This window comes from Onychostoma macrolepis, chromosome 04, assembly GCF_012432095.1.
Source record: "Onychostoma macrolepis isolate SWU-2019 chromosome 04, ASM1243209v1, whole genome shotgun sequence".
Taxonomy (NCBI): domain Eukaryota; kingdom Metazoa; phylum Chordata; class Actinopteri; order Cypriniformes; family Cyprinidae; genus Onychostoma; species Onychostoma macrolepis.
Genome location: NC_081158.1, coordinates 1,685,038 through 1,706,677, shown reverse-complemented (window position 1 = coordinate 1,706,677; position 21,640 = coordinate 1,685,038). Strand labels below are relative to the sequence as shown.

The 21,640-nt window shown below is 42.5% G+C and overlaps 1 protein-coding gene across 1 annotated transcript; it reads right to left on the bottom strand.

Annotated features, from left to right (window-relative positions):
* Positions 1 to 2,955: 2,955 nt before the first annotated feature.
* On the bottom strand, positions 2,956 to 21,082 carry LOC131539186 (butyrophilin-like protein 2). Its single transcript, XM_058773559.1, has 5 exons — positions 20,719 to 21,082; positions 20,292 to 20,642; positions 20,075 to 20,176; positions 5,834 to 5,935; positions 2,956 to 2,987 (listed from the first exon to the last, which is right to left on the bottom strand). Exons 1-5 carry the CDS (start codon positions 21,080 to 21,082, stop codon positions 2,956 to 2,958), a joined length of 951 nt encoding a protein of 316 aa, XP_058629542.1.
* Positions 21,083 to 21,640: the final 558 nt, after the last annotated feature.

The window sequence follows — 21,640 nt, the reverse complement described above, 5'->3', positions numbered from 1 at the left end:
TGATGTTGGTACAGTGCTCTCAGAGGAAAACAGTTTGGCCAATAGTATGTTATAAGTAGCTGAAATAAGCATGTCAGGGCATGTCAAAACATCTCAAGGGCCCCAAAATAACCTCAGACCCCAGAGGGTTAAATGAAGTAAGTCACATCCAAAACAAATATTCTCTGATAAAGTAATCCATATGAAACCAATGCGAAGTCCAGTTTTTCCCATTTCAACTCATTATCTCAATCCATGAGCCGATCACACTTTTCAAATTCTAAACATCCCTGTGAGATGCGCGGACATGTAAATGCCCACATCATCCGTAAACAAACATGAAGAGCTCATCTCGGCTACTTTTTGTTTCTGGAAGAAGACGCGCTGAGAGGAATAACCCTGAATTTACCTCAGAAGAAGAACAAAACACGATGTGTCGCGCATATTGATCCAGTGAAGAATATCATTCTAATGTGTAGCCTAAGATTACTTGTATCTATTGTTATTGTGTTATTGTGACATAACTTATACACATTTTACAAACTAGACTTAATAATTCCTGACTACATGTATGAAATCAAGTGAAACATATTGAAATATGTGTCATTTCATTGTCTAAATGTTTCACAACGCCAGAATATTTGTTTAATGTTTTATAACATATAAAACCACAAGATATAAAAGTAGTGATAACACTATGAATGTTATCAGAGTCTAGGAATGTTTGGCATAAAGGTGTGTTATTGTTCAAGTCTCAGTGTTCAGATCAGTATGTTCAATCGTGTCCTTGACATTCACTGTGTATATTTTTATTATACTGTGTTGTAAATAAAATAAAATAATAATCAAAAACCCACATTATTTTACTCTCCTCACACTCTTTCTTACCTGCCTCAATCACATTCATATTGATGGCCCATTAGGGGAGGCCCTTTGTCTCTCAGGTGTGAATATTCATGGCCTTTGTCACTCCCTCGCATACGGCATTCTATCACAAAACTGTCTTACAAATTTAAATCAATATCAAGCGTATATCATTAGTTCTGGCAGGTCACATGAGTCAAGCTTGCATCAGCTGACTCTCAGCTGATCACATCTACCTATAGGAATACGTATCTCTATCAGATCCTATCACGGCATCTGTACATAAGCGCTATTCAGTATTATTCAGCAGCTTTTGCTTGCTTGGGAACAATTACCCTCCTCCATCCCCAACTCCTCCTTTCGCACAGTCAGGGCTTGGCTTCTGATATTCCTGTTGAATCAGACTCCCTAATCTTGAGTAATGTGTTACACTAAATGTAATTAAGTACATTAATGATCTGCTTGGTTCTGTTCTGTTAACCCTTGGGGGGTTATTATTATTGCTGCTCTCCCTGCTCATTCATGACAGGCTGCATGGATGGGCAGAGAGTTTTTGCCCAGAACAAAATTTTGTATGCTAAGTGTCTATCATTTGACGATAGTGGTCCTGACAGAAATATTGTTTTCTGTGAACGAGTGAACAGGATAATTCTCACATCATTTTGTAGCAAAAACTCTAGCCTACCATATCCAGTTCTCAAAAGTCTTGTGAACAAATGTTCTGTATGTGTTTTATGGCCTTATTTCAGTGACTTCAAAATTTTAGTTTTTCACTAAGCAATAAATGTTGTTTTCTCGAAAACACAAACATGTACATTCATGCTGCTCACATATTATTGTAGCCCAGTTTGTGCTGAATACAGTGTTATTAGACTTTAGCCATTAAAGCGGACCTATAATGCAAAAATCACTTTTATAAGGTGTTTTAACACAGTTGTGTGGCTGCAGTGTGTGAAAACAACCAGCCTATGATGTTAAAAACAATTTTTTTTATAAAACCAATAAATTATGAAGAGTCTCTCCAAAAGAGCTGTTTGAGATTCTCCCTCTGTTCACGTCACTGAGGGAAAAAATCCCGCCCATTTGTGACACTCTCTGCCCTATTAGCGTAAACACAGCACTGAGTGAGAAGCTGCAGTCTGCCATTATTGGAGATATATACAATGTCAGTGCCAAAGAGGCTTTACAAGTGTTGTGTTTTGGGATGAACGAATGAACATAGGAGTTGCCATAATCTCTCTCCCCCATCTGAGCCGAGGACACTGTGGTTAAATTTCATTTTCGAAGGAAATATCCTGGAAAAAATTTGTAACATCCCCTAAATGTTTAGGAATCAATACCAACGCTTTGAGCGCAAACATCAGCTCCAGACAAAGTAAGTATCACACATTTGTTTTCCAAATTGCCTTTCTGAAAGAGCTTCTTGCCACTCTGTAAGGCTAATTGCTAAAGCTACCTTTGTCTCTGTCTGTTTTCACTGATGCTGCCTTCAAGTGCTACCAGAATGATCGTGAATAGGAATGTGGTAGTTAAAAGTTGCATATGAAAGCAATGTGAGTCGATCGCTTGAAGTTGTCGAGCTCATTATCAGAAGTGGGACTTATAATGTTTGTGATAGCATGAGACCAGCTATGTTGTTATTTTTAGTCCGCTGTGCTCCCAGTCTGTGTAATTCATAAACGCGAATTTATTATGCACAGCATAATCAGACGACTAACTTTGAAACAGATAATGTTTTATGTAAAGATAACAGGCTTATACTAATAGTGGAATGTTTATTTGCAAAGGCTAGCACTGCTAATTCCAGAGCTTGAGCTCTTGAAGCTCCGCCCTCTTCTCCGGGAGCAACAGCTCATTTGCATTTAAAGCAACATACTCAAAATCAGCGCGTTTAGGCATCATATCCTAAAAGTGGCAATTTTAACAAGCTATAAAAAAAATTCTGTGGCATATTTTGAGCTAAAACTTCATATATACGCTCTGGGGAGATCAGAGACTTATTTTACATCTTGTAAAAGGGGCATAATAGGTCCTCTTTATTATGCTTTTAAGATACTGAAAAAACACAAATGTCAGGGCATGTCAAAACTTCTCCAGGGCTCCAAAACACCCTCAGATTTCAGAGGGTTCATGTTCATAGGAAACTGAAAAAACAAACACAAATATCACTGCATGTCAAAATTTCTCCAGGGCCCCAAAACCCCTCAGACACCAGAGGGTTAAATGTGGCTAATATCACATTCCAATGTGAATAAATAACAGTCCTGAACTGACACGTATACGCATATTTATGATAACAAGATGGCATGAAACACAGTCATACAGAAGTAAACACGGAGGCTACTTAAATAAGCAGACTTTGCATTGCAAAACACCTGATTTTGGACCACAAATGAAAGTGGTTTAAATCAGAATCGAAAAGATCAGATTCCACATGGTTTGTGCTGTTCACACTGTCATGAAAGAAAAAAATTATACGAGCAAAAAAGTCCAATTTGGGTCACATTTTCCTGCAGTGTGTATGTAGCCAAATAAACCACAAACAGAATAACCAAACATACACTGATGAGATCACACGATGAATAGAGGTTCATAAGATGTTCATAAGGAACATAAGGCTTAAATTCACAGAGAAACTAAAGAAATGAGCAACCGGTGTAAACAAATAATCAATGAATTACCAAGGACACTAATTGAAAACTAGGACATGGAACAGAAACATGATACAAAACCCACCCAAACAGAAAACAAACCCAGACTACCCATTGCAGCATTAATGTTCATTATCAATAATGTCCCACGAGTTCATCAAGTATTTGGAAATAACAGATGCAAAATTTTGAAGGAAATGTTTGTCATGTGTAAAACAATTGTAGATAAGTTAATAAAACACGAACTCAGAGAACATTGTATGAATGAAAACACACAAAAGCTTACGGTAAATGATGCCGATGACAACAAACAGAATCACGACTCCATACACGAGCAATACCACGACCTTGTCAAACTCGTCATAATGTACAAGTGCTTCCCAAGCACGACTCAAAAGAACTGAAACCAAATAGAGGGAGAAATATAAATTAGCATGTCTAAATGAAAAACACATTCGGAGAAATTTTGTTAAGTTATTAGGAAATTAAGGGCCAGATTTACTAACAGCTTGTGTCACTGCAAACCCTCTTTTGGTGTTAAAAACCACTGTCAGGATTTACTAGCTACACAGTGAAAAAAAAGCAGTAAAAAAATCCCTGGACACAGTTATTTTTGTTGCTGACATTACTGCATGCAAAATTCATGGGAGGAGAGTATTTAAATGAATCATGTAACATGGTTTACTAACCCTGCTGAAAAAAACAATAGAACCCTGCCCAAAACACAATAGAAAATGTAATGGATTTAATGGTTATAATGGGAATTGTATTGGTTTTATTGGAAACTATAATGGTGTCTATTGGTATGTGATGGATTCTATTGGTGAGATGTTAAATCCTATTGGGAAAATGCCCAAAACACAGTACAAATAGGAATTTTGTAATGGTTTTACTTGAAAAAGCTAATGGTTCATAATGGTATTTTAGTGGAAACCATTGGAATTTCTGTGATGGTTTCTATTGGGCTTCTATTGTTTGTTTTTTTTAGCAGGGAAGGTTTGCAGTAGTCAGTTTACTGGCATTTGTGCCATTATTTAATGCCCAAAAATTGTGCTCCTGTGTTAGTAGGTCATACACACCAAATTATTATTGGCTTTGCTTGTTTGCAACTGAACTGTTGCAACTGGTATGTGCTGCTCCTGGTAGATTGAGTTGCTCATTAATGGAAATTATCTGGCTGTGCCTATGTTCTTTAATTTGCGCACTGTTCGTAGTATCAGAACTTTCCACTTCCATCTACACTGAGATTGCTTATGCTAATTTGCTTTTAGTAAATCTGGCCCCAAATATGATCAGATATGTTGTAAATTATTTGTATTTACCAACCTGAACAATAAACTACTATAAAAACGATGATTTCAGTGAAAAGAGCTTCACCTGTAAACAGAAACAAGGATCAGTTTATTACCATTTAATACCATTTAATTTTTTGTTGTTGCTTTTAAAAGAAGTGTCTAATGCAAGGGTGCATTTATTTAATCAAAAATACAGTAAAAACAGTAATACTGTAGAATATTACAATTTAAAACAACTGTATTCAAGTGATGTGTAGTGAGTGAGTGAATTTTACAATCTATTCTATTTGACTCCATTTTAAAATGTAATTTAATCCTGTGATCAAAGCTGAATTTTCAGCATCATTACTGCAGCCTTCAGTGGCACATGATCCTTCAGAAATCATTATAATATGCTGATTTGCCACTCAAGAAACATTATCAATAATAAAAACAGTTATGCCGTTTCATATTTTTGTTAGAAATTCTGATACGTTTTTTCTGAATTTTGTGACTAATATACAGTTCAATAGAACAACATTTATATGAAACTGAAATAAAAATCTTTTATAACACTATAATTTATTGTGTATTTGTCACTTTTTATCAATTTAGTATGAAAAGTATCAATTTCTTTAAGAAAATCATATTGGCTCCTAACCTTATGAATGGCAGTACACTGTATGTCATGTTAGATGTTAGAGTATATCAGTAATAAAAATATTCTAATTCTGAAATTTGACATAACAGCAATGTATTCAAATCTCACAACAAACAGGAATACATATAAAAAAAAAATCCAAACCTGACATCTTCTCTAAATATGGTGCAACATAAATCAACATCAGAGGCCTCAGTATATAAAGAGCACAGCAAGAGACCGTCTCATACAGAAAACCTGCAAGATATTCAGATCTTTCACAAAACATTTTAGCTAATATATTTAAAATACTGTTTAAAGTAACCAGACTGGACTGTCTTACATTTGAATTGTCAAATTCAAAATTCAGTGTGATGTCAGAATAATGTTTTGTAGTTGTGCGATCAGTTCATTTCAACACTCACCTTCTATAAAACCCCAGATGAAAAAAGCCACAAACATCATAATATTTGGAAGAAATGCTTGAAGAAACCCAAGAGTCCTGACATATTTGGTTGCAGTGGTATCTGTTAGTGAGTAAAATATTAAAGGGATAGTTCACCCAAAAATGAAAATTCTGTCATTAATTACTCAACCTCATGTCGTTCTAAACCTATAAGACCTCTGTTCATCTTCGAAAGACAAATATATTTTTGATGAATTCTGAGAGCAAATAATCCATGTGACATAAGGGGTTCAACCGTAATTTTACGAAGCTATGAGAATAAATTTTATACGCAAAGAAAACAGAAATAACCACTTTATTCAACAATTTGTCTCCTCTGAGTCTCCGCGTGGCGCAGCTGACAGAACAGCATACCCTGTTTACGTTCAATGGATACTCTCCAAAATGGCGCTAGGGTGACGTGAATTGTTGAATAAAGTCGTTATTTCTGTTGTCTTTGTGTACAAAAAGTAATCTTGTAGCTTCGTAAAATTACGGTTGAACCCCTGATGTCACATGGATGAATTTACCGATCTCCTTTCTACGTTTCTGGACCTTGATCGTAGTAATTACATTGCTGTCTATGGGAGGGTCAGAGAGCTCTCAGAATTAATCAAAAATATCTTAAAGGGGTCATATGACATTGCTAAAAAGAACATTATTTGGTGTAATTCAATGTGTTTATGCTGTTTAAGGTTCAAAAAACACATTATTTTCCACATACTATACATTATTGTTGCTCCTCTATGCCCCGCCTTTCTGAAATGTGTTGATTTTTACAAAGCTCATCGTTCTGAAAAGAGAGGTGTATGCTGATTGGCCAGCTATCCAGTGCGTTGTGATTGGCCGAATACCTCAAGCGTGTGACGGAAATGTTACACCCCTAACCATAATGTGATGCCGTGTCCCGGCGCGACGACACAAAAACAATAAAACCCATTACAAAGGAGGCATTTGTTGCATCCAGTTGGGACATAATTACTGATTATAATAACTTATACTGTCTTTTTACGCATTGTGTTGCATATCGCGCCACATAAACATAACACCATGTTTGCATGACCGGAGAAACGACAAGCAATACTCTACACTGCTCAAAACTCGTGTTTGAATAGTAGCAAATTCTTTAAATAAGAAAACATACTTACAGGCTGCGAGTCAGAAGCGTCAGACTGTCCTTGCAAACTTGGAATTGCCCCACTTTATAGAAACAGCCTTTGTGCACAGCTGGCATTGTAGGCTAACGTACTCTATCAGGTTCAGGAATCAGTCTTCCATAAAATGCGCTGCACACATCTGAATATTTGGGTTGAACTGTTCTGGAACAGTGTTGTAAATACAACTTAACCACTGATGTCTAGTTGTGTCCTCTTTTGGAAGGCCAAACAAAGTAGTTTCACTTTCACAACGAAACACAGTGTCTCCACAACATGGTGGCGGCAGCAGCAACAATACTACAGCAAGAATAATAGTTCCGCCTTCTTTCTTTGCGTGTACATTTGGGCGGTGTTATGCAACTCTTCCCACACAGTGACGTAGACATATGGGGGCGTGTTTGAATGAGGTGTTTTAGGAGGGCATGGTCGAGTCTTAACTTTTATAAAGAATAACTCTTTGGGTTTGAGACTTTAGTCTTTGCAATTTTAGGGATCTTATCTATGCACGGACAGCTTGTAACACTCCAAAGAGAAAGGAAAACTTGAAATCGCATCATATGACCCTTTTAATTTTTGGTCTTACGGGTTTAGGATGACATGAAGGTGAGTAATTAATGACAGAATTTTCATTTCTGGGTGAACTATCCATTTAATGAAATTTTTTTGAACTTCACTTTACTTAAATATAATTAATTGATTAGACATAGCAGATACTTTGTTAATTGTTTTGATGGATGTGGATATATAAAAGATTCAATAAATAACATCTCTAGGTTGCGTATGTAACCATGGTTCTCCGAAGAGAATGAGACGTTGCGTTGGAAACATTTTGGGAATGCCTCTGCATGGCACGTGTGAAATCAGTCCAATAGAGTAGCCAGATGTCACGGGCAGAGTGATGTAGCGACCAGGAAGCTTAAAAGGGTACCCGGTGTAAACAGTGTTACATTCTGATAGGTCAAAGCAAGCACTCACAGGGATGCAGGAAGTATGGCAGGGTGATGCAGAATCTTGTTGGTTACATACATAATCTAGAGATGTTACAGAACCATGATTACATACATAATGTAGAGACGTTCCGAAATGCTTTGGGAACGAGTATACCAACTCTGCCATACTGACAAATGCCTGTCTAGTGTGAAGTCCATGCGCACATCCCAAGACAGAAGCACTCTAGAGCCTGGAGTGGTCCCAACATCTCAGTACCTCCTTCCTCCTAATGTACCACAGAGGCAACTTGTCACTAGCGGGTCTCTCCCTAATGACTGACCACCCAAAAGGGTGTGGTAAGCAGATATAGCCACCACATAAACCCTCAAGGTGGAGTGAGTCAACCCTGCAGAGAATCGCTCCTGCAGGAACTCCAGCATTGAACTAACCGGGCAGTTGACTGGGTTCAGCTGGCGATCTCCACACCATGAAGTGAAAAGCTTTCACTTCAGAGAGTACAGTTTCCTCATGGAGGGAACACAGGTGGAAAGTAACTAATTACAGGGCTCGCAAAATCGCTAGCCCGACGTCCCGGGGCTATTGTGTTTTCCAGTCGGGCTACCAAAATGTATCACTGCCTGCCCGACGGGCTCCTTAAATACAGATCTCCCGCGGGTCCTTAAAAACTCTTAAAGTGAGTTGTATCAAAATTAAGGCCATAAAAAGTTTTAAATACGTTAAATGGTATAAGAAATGTCTTAATTTTAATTTCAAGAGGTCTTACAGTTGGGGACGGAAAGACAAGAGTCGCGATAAGGCAGGATTAAACTTCAAAAGGCAATGATGTCATTGAATAAATATGAGCGCTGCACGTTTCAAATCAAAACGCGGCGCGGATGTCTTTATGTGAATGTATCTGAAGGTAACCGACTGTCCTCAGAAACGTGTCATTGGCATTTTAATTTCATTTTACCTATACTTCCTGATAAAGCAGCGTTTATGAGCGCGGAGCTGCTTTGTGTACAGCGTTTCCGGGGAAACCGCAATATTTCAGCGCTCCTAAAGCGCCACCTCGTGGCAGAGAATTAATCTGCATTTCCAATAAGCCTTTCTTGCTGTTTATGGTCAGATCAATGCAAATATCAACTCATGTTTTTACGCAGCAAACACATAGCGTTGTAAATGAGAAAGAAGTTGATGTGCCTTCTAAAAATCTAAACAATTAAGACAGTAATATTTATACGTTTTAAATTAACATAATAATTTATATGCTTGATTTATCCCTTTTCATAAAAACGGTCTATAGCCTGAAACTCTGTTGTATAAGATTTTTGTTTTTGTGAAAACCTGTATCTGAACTTTAAATCATGTAATTTTATGGCTCAATACTGTATGTTACCATAGACATTGTCCAACCCCGCTCATTCTGTGTTCATTTTACTTGTGCAGCTCTTAAAATGGGTCATAAATTGCCTTAAATATTTTTTTTTTAAATTCTCCAGATACCCTGTAAATAGTGAAATAAAATTCCTTCCTTCATATTTGTTGATATTTGTGTATTGAAAATATTTTTTATTGACATTTAAACTCCTATCTGATTTTCTATATTTTAAAAAAATAATAATAATAATAAAATAAAATAGTAATTTTTTAATTTGGGCTAGTTAAATTTTCGGGCTACCAAAATCTGAAGAGTACCTGCCCGAAGGGCTACCAGAGATTTTGAAATTTTGCGAGCCCTGAATTACAAATACTTTTGTTACAGTACATGAGTACATTTTTCATTTTTCTACTTTGAGAATAATTAAATTGTGGTACTTTTACTTTTATTTGAGTTGAATAAAAATAAAGTATTCAACTTCACAACATTTATTTTTCAACAAAAGTACAAAGTATAAAAAAAACAGGGTTGAGCTGGCATTTTACAGGCACTTTTCAAACTACTGGGGTGGAGCCCTACACTTCATCTAAAGACCCCTCTGTCAAGCTCCTGAAGTTTGCAGATGACACCACAGTCTTCGGCCTCATTCAGGACGGTGACAAGTCTGCCTACAGACAAGAGGTTAAAGAGCTGGCTGTCTGGTGCAGTCTACTAAATCTGTCCTCAGAAGACTACAGAGGGTAGTCCGGACTGCTGAGCGAATCATTGGTACAACCCTCCCCACTCTCCAAGAACTGTACTTAGCTAGAGTGAGCAAAAGGTCTGGCAAAATCACTCTGGACCCCTCACATCCAGCACACTCACTCTTTGAACTGTTGCCGTCTGGTTGACGCTAAAGAGCACTGTGCACCAGAACGGCCAGGCACAGGAACAGTTTCCTGGTCAATTCACGAGCAACGCCTACACATCAAGTGCCTCGAAATGATGGCTGTTTGTCTGACCCTGAAAACCTTCCTGCCAGCCTTAAAAGGGGCACCACGTCCTGCTCCGTGTGGCCATGACTAAATGTAAATGTAAATGTAAATTTGAGCTGATGATTATACCATTGTTGTCATCGTCAGAGTGCACATCCACAGTACATCTGGCGCATATTCGCGATCTCAACCATATTCTCAAAATTATCGTTTTCAATTACTTCAAAATCAATATTTTGATTGCTGGCAGCTTATTCACCACATCCACCATCAAATGATAGTGACATTTATATTTTATTGCATACAGTAATTGCTCTGCTGTAAAGCCATAAAATTTTTGCTAATGATATTCTTTTGTTTTATGCCTGCGGTGATAATGAGTGAAACATCAAACAGTGCCACCTAGAGCAATAAAGGTGAATTGAATGTATTGAGTCATCAGATATTTGATATTGTTTCACAGAAAAATATACTTATACTATTACATACCTCAGGTCTCTAGCGACCCTATACACTTTTTACAAAAAATAATCAGAAAACAGACATTGTTTTATTTAATTTTGTTTTCTTGTTATATTGTTTATAGTGAATAGACTGAGGAATACCAAGAAAGTTGATGTCTAACTTTAAAAAACGAAGGAGGGAGAGGGTAATGAATGATGTCACATGTCGCTAAAGATCTGAGGTATGCATTTAAGGGTTAAAACTTCTGTGAGTCTCACTTTTGAAACAGACATGAGATCTTGGACATTACATGACATCTCGACTACTTCGTTTCTGGAAGAAGACACGTTAAGAGGAATAAGACAGAATTTACCTCAGAAGAAGATGCGGTAAGAGAAATAAGACAATTTACCTCAGAATAAGAACGCTGCAGCTTGATCCAGTGGAGGATATAATTTACACGAGTAATTATTTTTTTATTAGCCTACTTGCATTAGTTGTTATTGTATTAATGTGACATAACGTGGACACATTTTACTAGTTAGACTTTTTCCAAACTATAATTCCTGACTAAATAATCAAGTGAAACATTATGAAGATTCATTCACTGCTTCTAATTGTCTCACGATGTTCTATAAAATACACAGCAATAAGATATAAAAGTAATATGAGTTATAATGTTAATAATGTTTGAGTAAAAATGTTTAGACAAAACTTAACTGTGATATACTCTGTTCATGAATATATGTTTATAACAATAATTTAGTTTCCCAGATATAAAATATTTTTGTATTGTGTAATAGGCCTACTTTCTAAGCATGCTTGTGTTTATGACTATAACTAAGCTTCTGTTCACGAATATCTGCTCTGTTGTAAATGTTTTGAATGTGTTATACTCGGTTATTGACCTTCACAATCGTCTGAGGTGTAAATGTATCAAGTAAGCTGTAAACATCACTGATAAATGACCCATCGACAAACATATATGCGCATCCATTCTTATCAGTGATTAAATTTATTATCAGCTATGCATTTTCTGGTAATTGCTAACAACCGTTTAAATTTTGAACGGCACATGATTGTCTTTCAGTTTTGAGTTTGCTGCAAAATTATACTGAGTGAGTGCACAGTATAGTGTAATTGTACTTTTATTATGCTTATATGGTAATATTATTTGTGGTTTCTCATCAAGTATGCATATACTGTGGTACTGGAAAAAATAAATGCTAATGATTGTTTATAACATTTGTGATGGGTGTCCCGAGCGCTCATCAGCGTCGCCCTGGAAACCAACGAGGATCACCTGTACGTCCTCGTCACAGGCTGGCCGGGCTCGTCACGGCAGGGCTTGATAAGCGGCCGCAACACACACACGGGTGAGACATGTCTCCAAAAGACTCCATGCTAACCCTTGATCTGTATGTATTCCAGAAAGCAGCGCTTGACCGGCCAGCCCCAGCACACGAGCACAGCACGGAGGACAGCCACTGGAAAGCACAAGCACCGATCTCACGAGAAGCACGGAGCACCAACCCAGGTCACAGAAACAAGTCTGCCTCCTAAAAACCTTCAATAAACTCACCCACTGGGGCAATTATTGACTTTCCCTTGTCATGGGATTCTTCACCCGTTACACTGGTGGAGAATGCGGGCAGGATTGTGAAGAATCACCGACAAGCACCCGTTCTTTTTTTTGTTATTATCGCCTCACCTCTGCTCGCATTTCCCACAGGCGGCTGCTCCTCCCCAGACATGGAGGAATTACTAAAACACCTCACCGAGGTGAGCATCCGTCAATAACAAATCATGGAGCAAATGGCCGCTCGCCAGGGGGAATCCTAGCGAGAAGTCGCCGCGCTCCGCACTGCCGCTGCCCAACGTATCCCACTACCCGATCCAAGGGTGCAGGCCACCCAGCTCCTACCGAAAATGTCCGCCCACGACGACGTAGAGAGCTACTTAATGATGTTCGAGGCCATTGCGTCCCAGGAGGGGTGGCCGCGGAAGGAATGGGCCCAAGTGCTGGCACCACTGTTGACGGGAGAGGCGCAACGGGCCTATTTCTCCAGACAACCCACACTGAGTGAATCCTTTGATGAGCTGAGGGAAGAGATCATGGCCTGGGTGGGGCTTTCGCCCATCTCTGCAGCCCAACAGTTCCATGACTGGGAATTTAAGGCCCAGTTGCCAGCCCGTGCACAGGCCGCCGACCTGACCCGATTAGCCCATCATTGGCTGCTGGCTGGGAGCCCTACCGCCACCCAGGTAGCGGAGAAAGTCGTTGTCGATCGTCTGCTACGAGCCCTACCCTATGCACTCCGGCAGGCAGCCGGCATGTGGAACCCCCACACCGTGGCCGATCTTGTGGAGGCCATTGAGTTGGCGGAGGCCACCCAACATCGAGAGGTGGGGGAGCGAGCGCCGGTTTCCCCGGAGGGTGAGCCAGGAGCGACGCACGCCGGAGGGTATCTCTAGGCCAGTAAGTAGACTGGCAGTTCCCGGCCCTCAGGACGAACCGATGCCCACGAAACCACCCCGCTCCCCAACTCGAGCATGGCTGGTGGGCTGCATCGTCCACCGCGACCCACCGCCGGAGGTCCCATGTGTAAAAGTAGAAGTGAATGGATGGCCATATCAAGCCGTTTTGGATTCTGGCAGCGCGGTCAGCCTCGTGCAGTCGACAGTCTTCCCCCCCCGCCCGGGGACGAAGGCCTGCCTGTCCATCACCTGTGTGCACGGAGACACGAGACAGGTCCCCGCTCGTCGTGTCACGATCACGGCCACGGCCGCCTCGGGCAGTTGGCCCGTTGAGGTGGGGATAGTCAAGGATCTGCCCGTCCCAGTCCTGATTGGGAGAGACTGGCCGGGGTTTGACCACCTGCTCACCGTTGCCATGCAGCCTGCCAGCTCGGCCGAGAACCGCCGAAAGAGGAGACCTCCCCTACATCCCCGGCGGTGCCCCGTCCTGCTGGCCTCCGACAGCACCAGAGACGGTGAGTCCCCCTCCCAAACCACTAACCTATTCTTTGATGTGTTCCAACAAGTGAAAGGGGGAGGCGCGTTCGCCAAGGAACAACACGGGGACGATCATTTAAAACATTGTTGGACCCAGGTGAGTACGATCGAGGGAGAGGAAGTGCATCCCCCTCCACACCCCGTTCCTCACTTTGTGGTCCAGAATGGTCTACTCTACTGTGTAGTGCAGTGGAGGGGGGAGGAGAAAAAACTGCTAGTCGTGCCCCACTCGAAGACGGAAACCGTAATGAAATTGGCACATGCACATCCGATGGCAGGCCACCTGGGGGCGCAGAACACTATCCAACGGATTTGTGATCGCTTTCACTGGCCTGGACTGGACGGAGAACTGAAGCGCTTCTGCCAGGCCTGCCCCATGTGCCAACGAACTTCGCCTCGGACTCCTCCCCCCAGCCCTCTAATTTCGCTGCCCATAATAGAGGTACCCTTTGAGTGGATAGGGATGGACCTAGTAGGGCCGCTGCCGAAGTCCGCCCGGGGCCATGAGCACATCCTCTTCATTGTGGATTATGCCACCCGCTACCCGGAAACGATTCCACTCCGCAAAGCCACCTCCAAGGCCATCACCCAAGAGCTCTTCCTGCTCTGTAGCCGAGTAGGCATACCGTCAGAGATATTGACCGATCAGGGCACTCCGTTCATATCCCGGCTTATGGCCGACCTCTGTCTCCTCCTCCAGGTACGACAAATCAAGACCACCATCTAACACCCACAGACCGATGGGCTCATCGAACGATTTAATCAGACCCTAAAACAGATGCTCTGTCGAGTGACCGTGGACAACAGATGCAACTGGGATAAAATGTTGCCATATGTCCTCTTCGGCATCAAGGAAGTTCCCCAGGCCTCGACGAGCTTCACACCATTTGAACTGTTGTTCGGGAGACAGCCTCGTGGCCTACTCGACGTCGCCAAGGAGGCCTAGGAGCAACAGCCGGCAGCCCATCGGTCCACTATCGAACATGTGCGGGAGATGAGGGAACGGATCGACAGAGTGATGCCGTTAGTCCGGGAACACCTCATGAAGGCCCAGCAGGCCCAACAGCGACATTACGACCAGGCGGCCCAGCTACGGGAGTTCCAGCCAGGACACCACGTGATGGTCCTGGTCCCCACGACGGTCTGCAAGTTTCTCGCTACGTGGAAAGGGCCGTATACGGTGACGGAGAAAGTGGGACCGGTTACCTACCGAGTAAGGCAGCTGGGCCGAAGGAAGGAAGACCAGCTATACCATATTAACCTGCTGAAGTGTTGGATGGGGACCAGGACCCAACTGGCCGCCCTGGCCATATCCGACCCCGGGGTGGTGGACATGAACTCCCTGCTTTCGGATGCCCAGAAAAAGGACCTGCACCATCTGGTCGGTCAATTCTCCGACGTCTTCTCCCCAATCCCTGGGCAGACTCAAGTCCTACAACACGACGTCCGCACCCCGCCAGGAACTGTTGTCAGGCAGCGCCCCTATCGTGTCCCTGAGGCTCGGCGACACGCCATCGAGGAAGAGGTACAAGAGATGCTGAGGTTGGGAGTGATAGAACCATCCCGGAGCCTGTGGTCCAGCCCCATCGTCCCAAAACCAGACGGCACCCTCCGCTTCTGTAACAACTTTTGTCGGCTCAATGAAGTCTCCGAGTTTGATGGATATCCCATGCCGCGGGTGGATGAGTTGCTAGATTGCCTCGGGAGAGCCCGGTACATCTCCACCTTGGACCTCACGAAAAGCTACTGGCAGGTACCGAAGCCGAAGACTGCCTTCTCAACCCCCAGCGGCCACTGGCATTACCGGGTTCTCCCCTTCGGGCCTGCATGGGGCACCAGCAACCTTCCAGAGGATGATGGACATCCTGTTGCGGCCCCACCAATCCTATGCAGCCGCATACCTCAATGACGACGTCGTCGTCCACTCGGAGACCTGGGAAGAACATCTGGCCCAGCTGCGGAGGGTGCTATTGGAACTACGGAGGGCTGGACTGACCGCCAACCCCCGCAAGTGTCACCTGGCCCTCTTTTAGGCGAGGTACCTGGGCTTCCAGGTACCTTGAGAAAAAAGTGAAGAAAGTGACCGCGATTCTCTCTGCCCCGCGGCCCTCCACAAAGACCCAGGTACGAGCCTTTTTGGGGTTGGCGGGATATTACCGTTGTTTCATTCCCAACTTCTCCTCTTTAGCCTCTCCCCTGACAGATCTGACCAGGAAGGGACAGCCGGAGAAGGTACCCTGGGGTCCCGAAGAGGAGCAGGCCTCCCAACGGGTGAAGATGGCGCTCACCCCAGAGCCCATTCTGCGAGCCCCAGACTTTAACTCTCCCTTCCTGGAGCAAACCGATGCGTCCGATACCGGGTTAGGAGCCATTCTCTCACAGATACAGGACGGTGAGGAACACCCGGTGGTCTACATCAGTCGAAAGCTGTCCCCTGCGGAACAACGCTACGCTACAGTCGAGAAGGAGGCGTTTGCCGTCAAGTGGGCAGTCCTGGAGCTCAAGTACTACCTCCTCGGCCGTAAGTTCACCCTCATCACTAACCATGCTCCTCTACAGTGGATGGCCCGTGCGAAGGACACCAACGCGAGGGTGTCCTTCGTCGCCCTGGAAACCAACGAGGATAACCTGAACGTCCTCGTCACGGGCTGGCCGGGCGCACCTGAGGCTCGTCACGGCAGGGCTTGATAAGCGGCCACAACACACACGCGGGTGAAACATGTCTCCAAAAGACTCCTTGCTAACCCTTGATCTGTACGTATTCCAGAAAGCAGCGTTTGACCAGCCAGCCCCCAGCACACGAGCACGGCACGGAGGACAGCCACTGGAAAGCACAAGCACCGATCTCACGAGAAGCACGGAGCACCAACCCACGTCACAGAAACAAGTCTGCCTCCTAAAAACCTTCAATAAACTCACCCTCCGGAGCAATTATTGACTTCCCCTTCGTGTGATTCTTCACCCCGTTACACATTCTTTTAGGACTGTGAATACATACTCTCACCTTCACCTGCATCTCACACAGGAAGGAGACGCAGGTCTCGTTTAGTTTTCAACTCCATTCAGAATCTTATAGAGTAAGTGTGCATTCACTATTTTACAGATGTTGCTTTAATTTGATTTATTTACTGTATGGTAAAATGTGTGTGCTATGTGGTAATTGTGTTCTTATTTTCGATAAATTAGTACTATTATCAGTGAACATCACAATAATGAAACGTGGTGGTACAGAATACACAATCAGGGCAAAACTGTGCAAGAAAAAGTGTGAACAGGAAGAGTGCAAGATAAAAAAGGGTGTAAAGTTTGTAAAATCCCACTCTGTTTGTTCCTAATAAACTGTTTAACTGCACTCACAAGTGAATCTCAAGTTATTTTATGTGATAGTTACTGTGCATATATTCTAAATAAACTACAAACAAAATATATATACACATTCTTTCTTGTAGCAATTCCCACTCAGTCACACACCTGACTGAAAGGCTCATTATGCGGGTCTTTGTCTTCTCAGGTGTGAATCACAGCATTATGCATGATCATTCACGCCTCCTCACATACACCTTTTCTACACAAAAATTGTCTTACATTTAAAAGTTTAAATCAATTTAAAGAAATTTTAAATCAATATATAGTTTTCTGTGAATGAGTAAGATGATATTCACATAATTCTGAAGCAAAAACTCTAGAATACAAGATCCAGTTCTCAAAACTCTTGTGAACAAATGTTCTGTATGTCTTATGGCCTTATTTCAGTGACTTTAAAATTTTAGTTTTTCACTAAGCACACATAAATGTTGTTTTGTCAAAAACACAGTCATGTCCATACATGCTGCTCACATATTTCTTTAGCCCAGTTTGTCCTGAATACAGGGTTATTAAACTTTAGTCATTAATATGTTTCAAGTGTAATGTTAAAACTTTGTAATGCTCACATCGCCTCAATTTGGGTAAAAAAATAAAAAATAACACTAAAGTACTTTGTAATGCAGTAATTTGAGTAGTTTTTCAGCAAACTACATATTTACTCTTACTTGAGTCACATTATTTTTCAGTACTTTTACTTGTACTCAAGTCATTCCAAGTAGCAATACTTTTACTTGGGTACAATTTTTTATTAGTCTTTCCACCACTGGGAGGGAGCTCTGGAGTGAAGAATGGTCTCAACCTCAGTTGAGAGACCAGACGTTAAGAGTTGTGCCCCCTCAGTGGCCACACCCAGTTTCCATAACTCCAGGTGAGGATGAACAATCGTGCCGCTCACCTGAGTCAGAAGGTCCCTCCTGATCGGAATCTCCAATGGAAACTCGTCAAGAAGGGACATGAGGTCTGAGACCCAAACTTGGGCTGGCCAGAACGGGGCTAGCAGAGCGATCAGGGGAAAGGCACGTCTGTACCATGTCATCCAGTCCAAAAGGAGCTGGATGTGTGAGGAAGAACCACAGAAGACAGTGGTCCCCAGTGATGCAAACAGGTCGAATTGAGTCTGGCCAAAAATGCTCCAAATCTCCTCCAAAGCAGCCTTCCCTTGGACAACAGCAGGATCTGGTGTGCCAGTCTGCAAAGTGGACACAACCGTAGACCACCCTATCAGTATATATACCACCGAAGTGTTGTCTGTGCTGACAAGCACATCATGACCTCTGAGGTCTGGGAGTAAGTGTGCCAGGAGAGATGATGTACTTCCTACAGACCATGGGCTGAGTGACCACTCAAGATTGCCTCCCCAACCTGTGAGGATTGCCATCAGACACAACAGTCTCTGAAACTGCTTTGCAGTGAGTGACTGGCCTAGCTTAACACTGCTCATGGCCTCGACTGAATAGAAGAACCCGTTATTGGTATGATTCGCCCCCGAAAGCAAACCTCAGTAACTTCCTGTGTTTGGGAAGGATGGAGACATGGAAGTATGGAACAAGTGAAGTTATCTAAGCTGCCAAAAAGTCTATTAATGGAACGAGCCTCTTCAGACTGGCCTCTGGTGTTGCCAGAAGGGCGCTGAGGAGAGACGGGAACCATATGATGAGGTGTACACCGCTCTTCCCTAGAGAGGTCTGCCGTCAAAAGCACTCTCTGCATCAGGGCTTTTTTGCCAAAGCCTTCCTAGAGAGAATGACAGTCCGCAGATCCGCCTTCTCCCTAGCTGGCTTCGGCTGAAAGCCATGCTGCATCAGCCCCAGAATTCTGGAATAATTAGTGACATTGGGGCTGAATAAGAGAGCCTTTCCCATGATCTCCCAACCTCGGCAAGGAAATCAGGGAAGAATGGAAGGCTCCAGCGCGGAGGAGGTGACTTGGAGCACAGGAAGCGCTCATCCAGTTTACTTCTTGGACAGTCTTTCTTTTTATTTTGCTACAGCCCTTGTCATCACCTCCAACAGCTCCTCATACTGGATGGACTGGGGTGAAGAGTCACCAGTCTCATCCTGGTCGAGGCCAACCACATCAACCTCCTCAGAGGAAGACAGGTGAAACCTCATGCCCTCACTTTGGGGTGAAGAAACTGCAGAGTAGGCTTCCGAACAGCGCTGTATCTAGTGGGTGAGGGCGAAGAAAACGCCACGCCCATTTCCAATCCCTCTTCTAGATCCATCTGCGATCCCCACTACCTAAGTCTCCGCGCTGCCATGGCACTCTCATCAAAGAGCACCAGGCGGGAACAGAGCCCGTGTAGCTGCATGCTATCGCAATCGGGACATTCAGCTCCCTTGAGAGCTGCACATGTATGTTCCGATCCCAAACCCGTGTGTAACCCCACGAACACACAGCCTAAAATCATTCTCTTCACTTCTCTGCATTCTTACTGAATAATTTGTGCACTGGCATGACACACACACACACACTTCAAAGACACACATTCTAGCTAAAGTGCCGTAGCTAATGCTGTTTACACCGGGTGCCTGGTCGCTACGCCACCCCACCAGTGATGTCTCGCCACTCTGTTGGATTGATTTCACACGTGATTCAGGACACGGTCACGCAGAGGCATTCCCAATGCAGCACAAGTTCCCGAAGGGATTCCAGATTATTTGGACAGATAAAATAAAAAAGAATGAAGACTTAGTGATTTTCTGTGTAATGGATTCACACTTGACTTTCTGTACTGATCTGGTGTCCCTGTTGTGCAAATTCAGCACTTCATCTTTACCAAGTCATTAGACTGATGTTGCTGATCCTGCCCTTCTGTTGTAATTCTGCTGAGCTTTATGTGATCTTTGTTCATGATTTCCTGGTTTGTTTACATCATCAAAGTTTAAAAATGTGTAAATATATCCTACAAACATTTATTGCAGTAAAGATGATCATTTAACATTTGAACATACCATTATTTAGTGATCTGCAGTACATCAGACAGCAGAGCAGAAGTACAGATCCAGATGCAGAAATACAGAGAATCAACACCATTATGTGTAAAACAGAGAAACCTTGAAGAAAATGCAGAAGTTACATATTTAGACCCAAATCACAGACATTAAAACACTTTAAATATTTATTTAATTCATAGCCTGCTTTTTATGTTTGTTTGTATCTGTTCCTCACCCAGTTGCTCCAGTACTGCAGTTGCATTGGCTGAAACTCTTCCAGCAAACACTTGACACATGTAAACTCCTTTATCCTCAGATCTGACACTCTTCAGTCTAAGAGAGAAGTTTCCTTTGGGGATTTCATCAGTGAAGAACTCAACTCTGTCTCTGTATTGCTCATCTGATGAATCTGATAAAGTCTCATTGTTTTGGTAGAGCAGAACCAGAATATCTTCATCTGTTTTCTTCCATGAAACCTCTTCAATGTGTTCAGGTGTGATGTGAGAGTCTACAGAGCAGTTCAGAGTGACGTCCTCACCCACAAACGCAGATATGGACACATCTGGTCCTGATACTAGCAAGCGCTCTGAAAAATAAAATAAAATAGCCTAAAATATTTTTATTGTTAATCTCATACCAGAACTAATTACGGTTTTACTCACCAACATCTTGTATTTGAACCAGGGTCTCACCAGAATCCAGCTGACTGTAAACTTTACATGTATATCGTCCCTCATCTTCAGCTCTCAAATTGGCCAGATGTAGGGAAAAGTTTCCATGCTGAATCTCATCAGTAAAGAAATGAGCCCTATCATGATAATCCTGCTGCTGGGCCTGTCCTTGACTCTCACCATTTTTATAGAGATGAACAAGAGTCTCTGAGTCTGTTCTTCTCCATTCCACCTCCAGACCCTCCATTAGTAAGTGTTCATCAACATAACAGGGCAAAACCACTGAAGATCCCAGAGGAGCAACAAGAGGATCAGCGAGACTGTGCACAATCAACCCTGAAACATTTTTCCCCATAGAAAGGGACAGAGACAAATGAAATAATGGTTGATGTAGCTTCTCAAAGGATAAATTAACACACACATATACACATACATTTATGTACAGTGCCCTCTATGAGTATTGGGACAGTAATGACAAAATTGCTTTGTTTGCTGTGTAGTCAAGACATCTGCAAATATGATTAAAAGATGAATAAGTGAAAACTACGAAATGTCACATTTTATTATTAGCCATTTCAACACATACATGCTTTACCAAATAAAAAGGACAACACTTTTAAAGTTCATCCCACTATTTGATGTGAGCATAAGGATTGGGACAGTTGAACTTAAGGCAGATGTAAAAGATTAAAAGCTATTATTTATTTGCAGATCCCGTTCGTGTAATCAGAGCAGTAAGTCTGCAACCCATAGACATCACCAGACTCTTGGTCTTAATCCCTTGAAATGCTTTTCAAAGCCTTTAATGCAGCCAATTCCAACTGTTTCTTGTTTTGGGGAGTTTCTGCCTTTAGTCTCCTCTTCAGTTGGTGAAATTCATGTTCAATCGGATTTAAATCTGGAGATTGATTTG

Bases quoted from the DNA above. Each gene is read 5' to 3' on its own strand.
- LOC131539186 (XM_058773559.1), bottom strand. From the start codon at position 21,082: ATGGGGAAAAATGTTTCAGGGTTGATTGTGCACAGTCTCGCTGATCCT. The intron at 20,643-20,718 runs GTGAGTAAAACC...TTTATTTTTCAG, and splicing joins GGTTCAAATACAAGATGTTG to AGCGCTTGCTAGTATCAGGA. The intron at 2,988-5,833 runs GTGAGTGTTGAA...TTGTTTTTTCAG, and splicing joins CATCTGGGGTTTTATAGAAG to TTTCCTATGAACATGAACCC.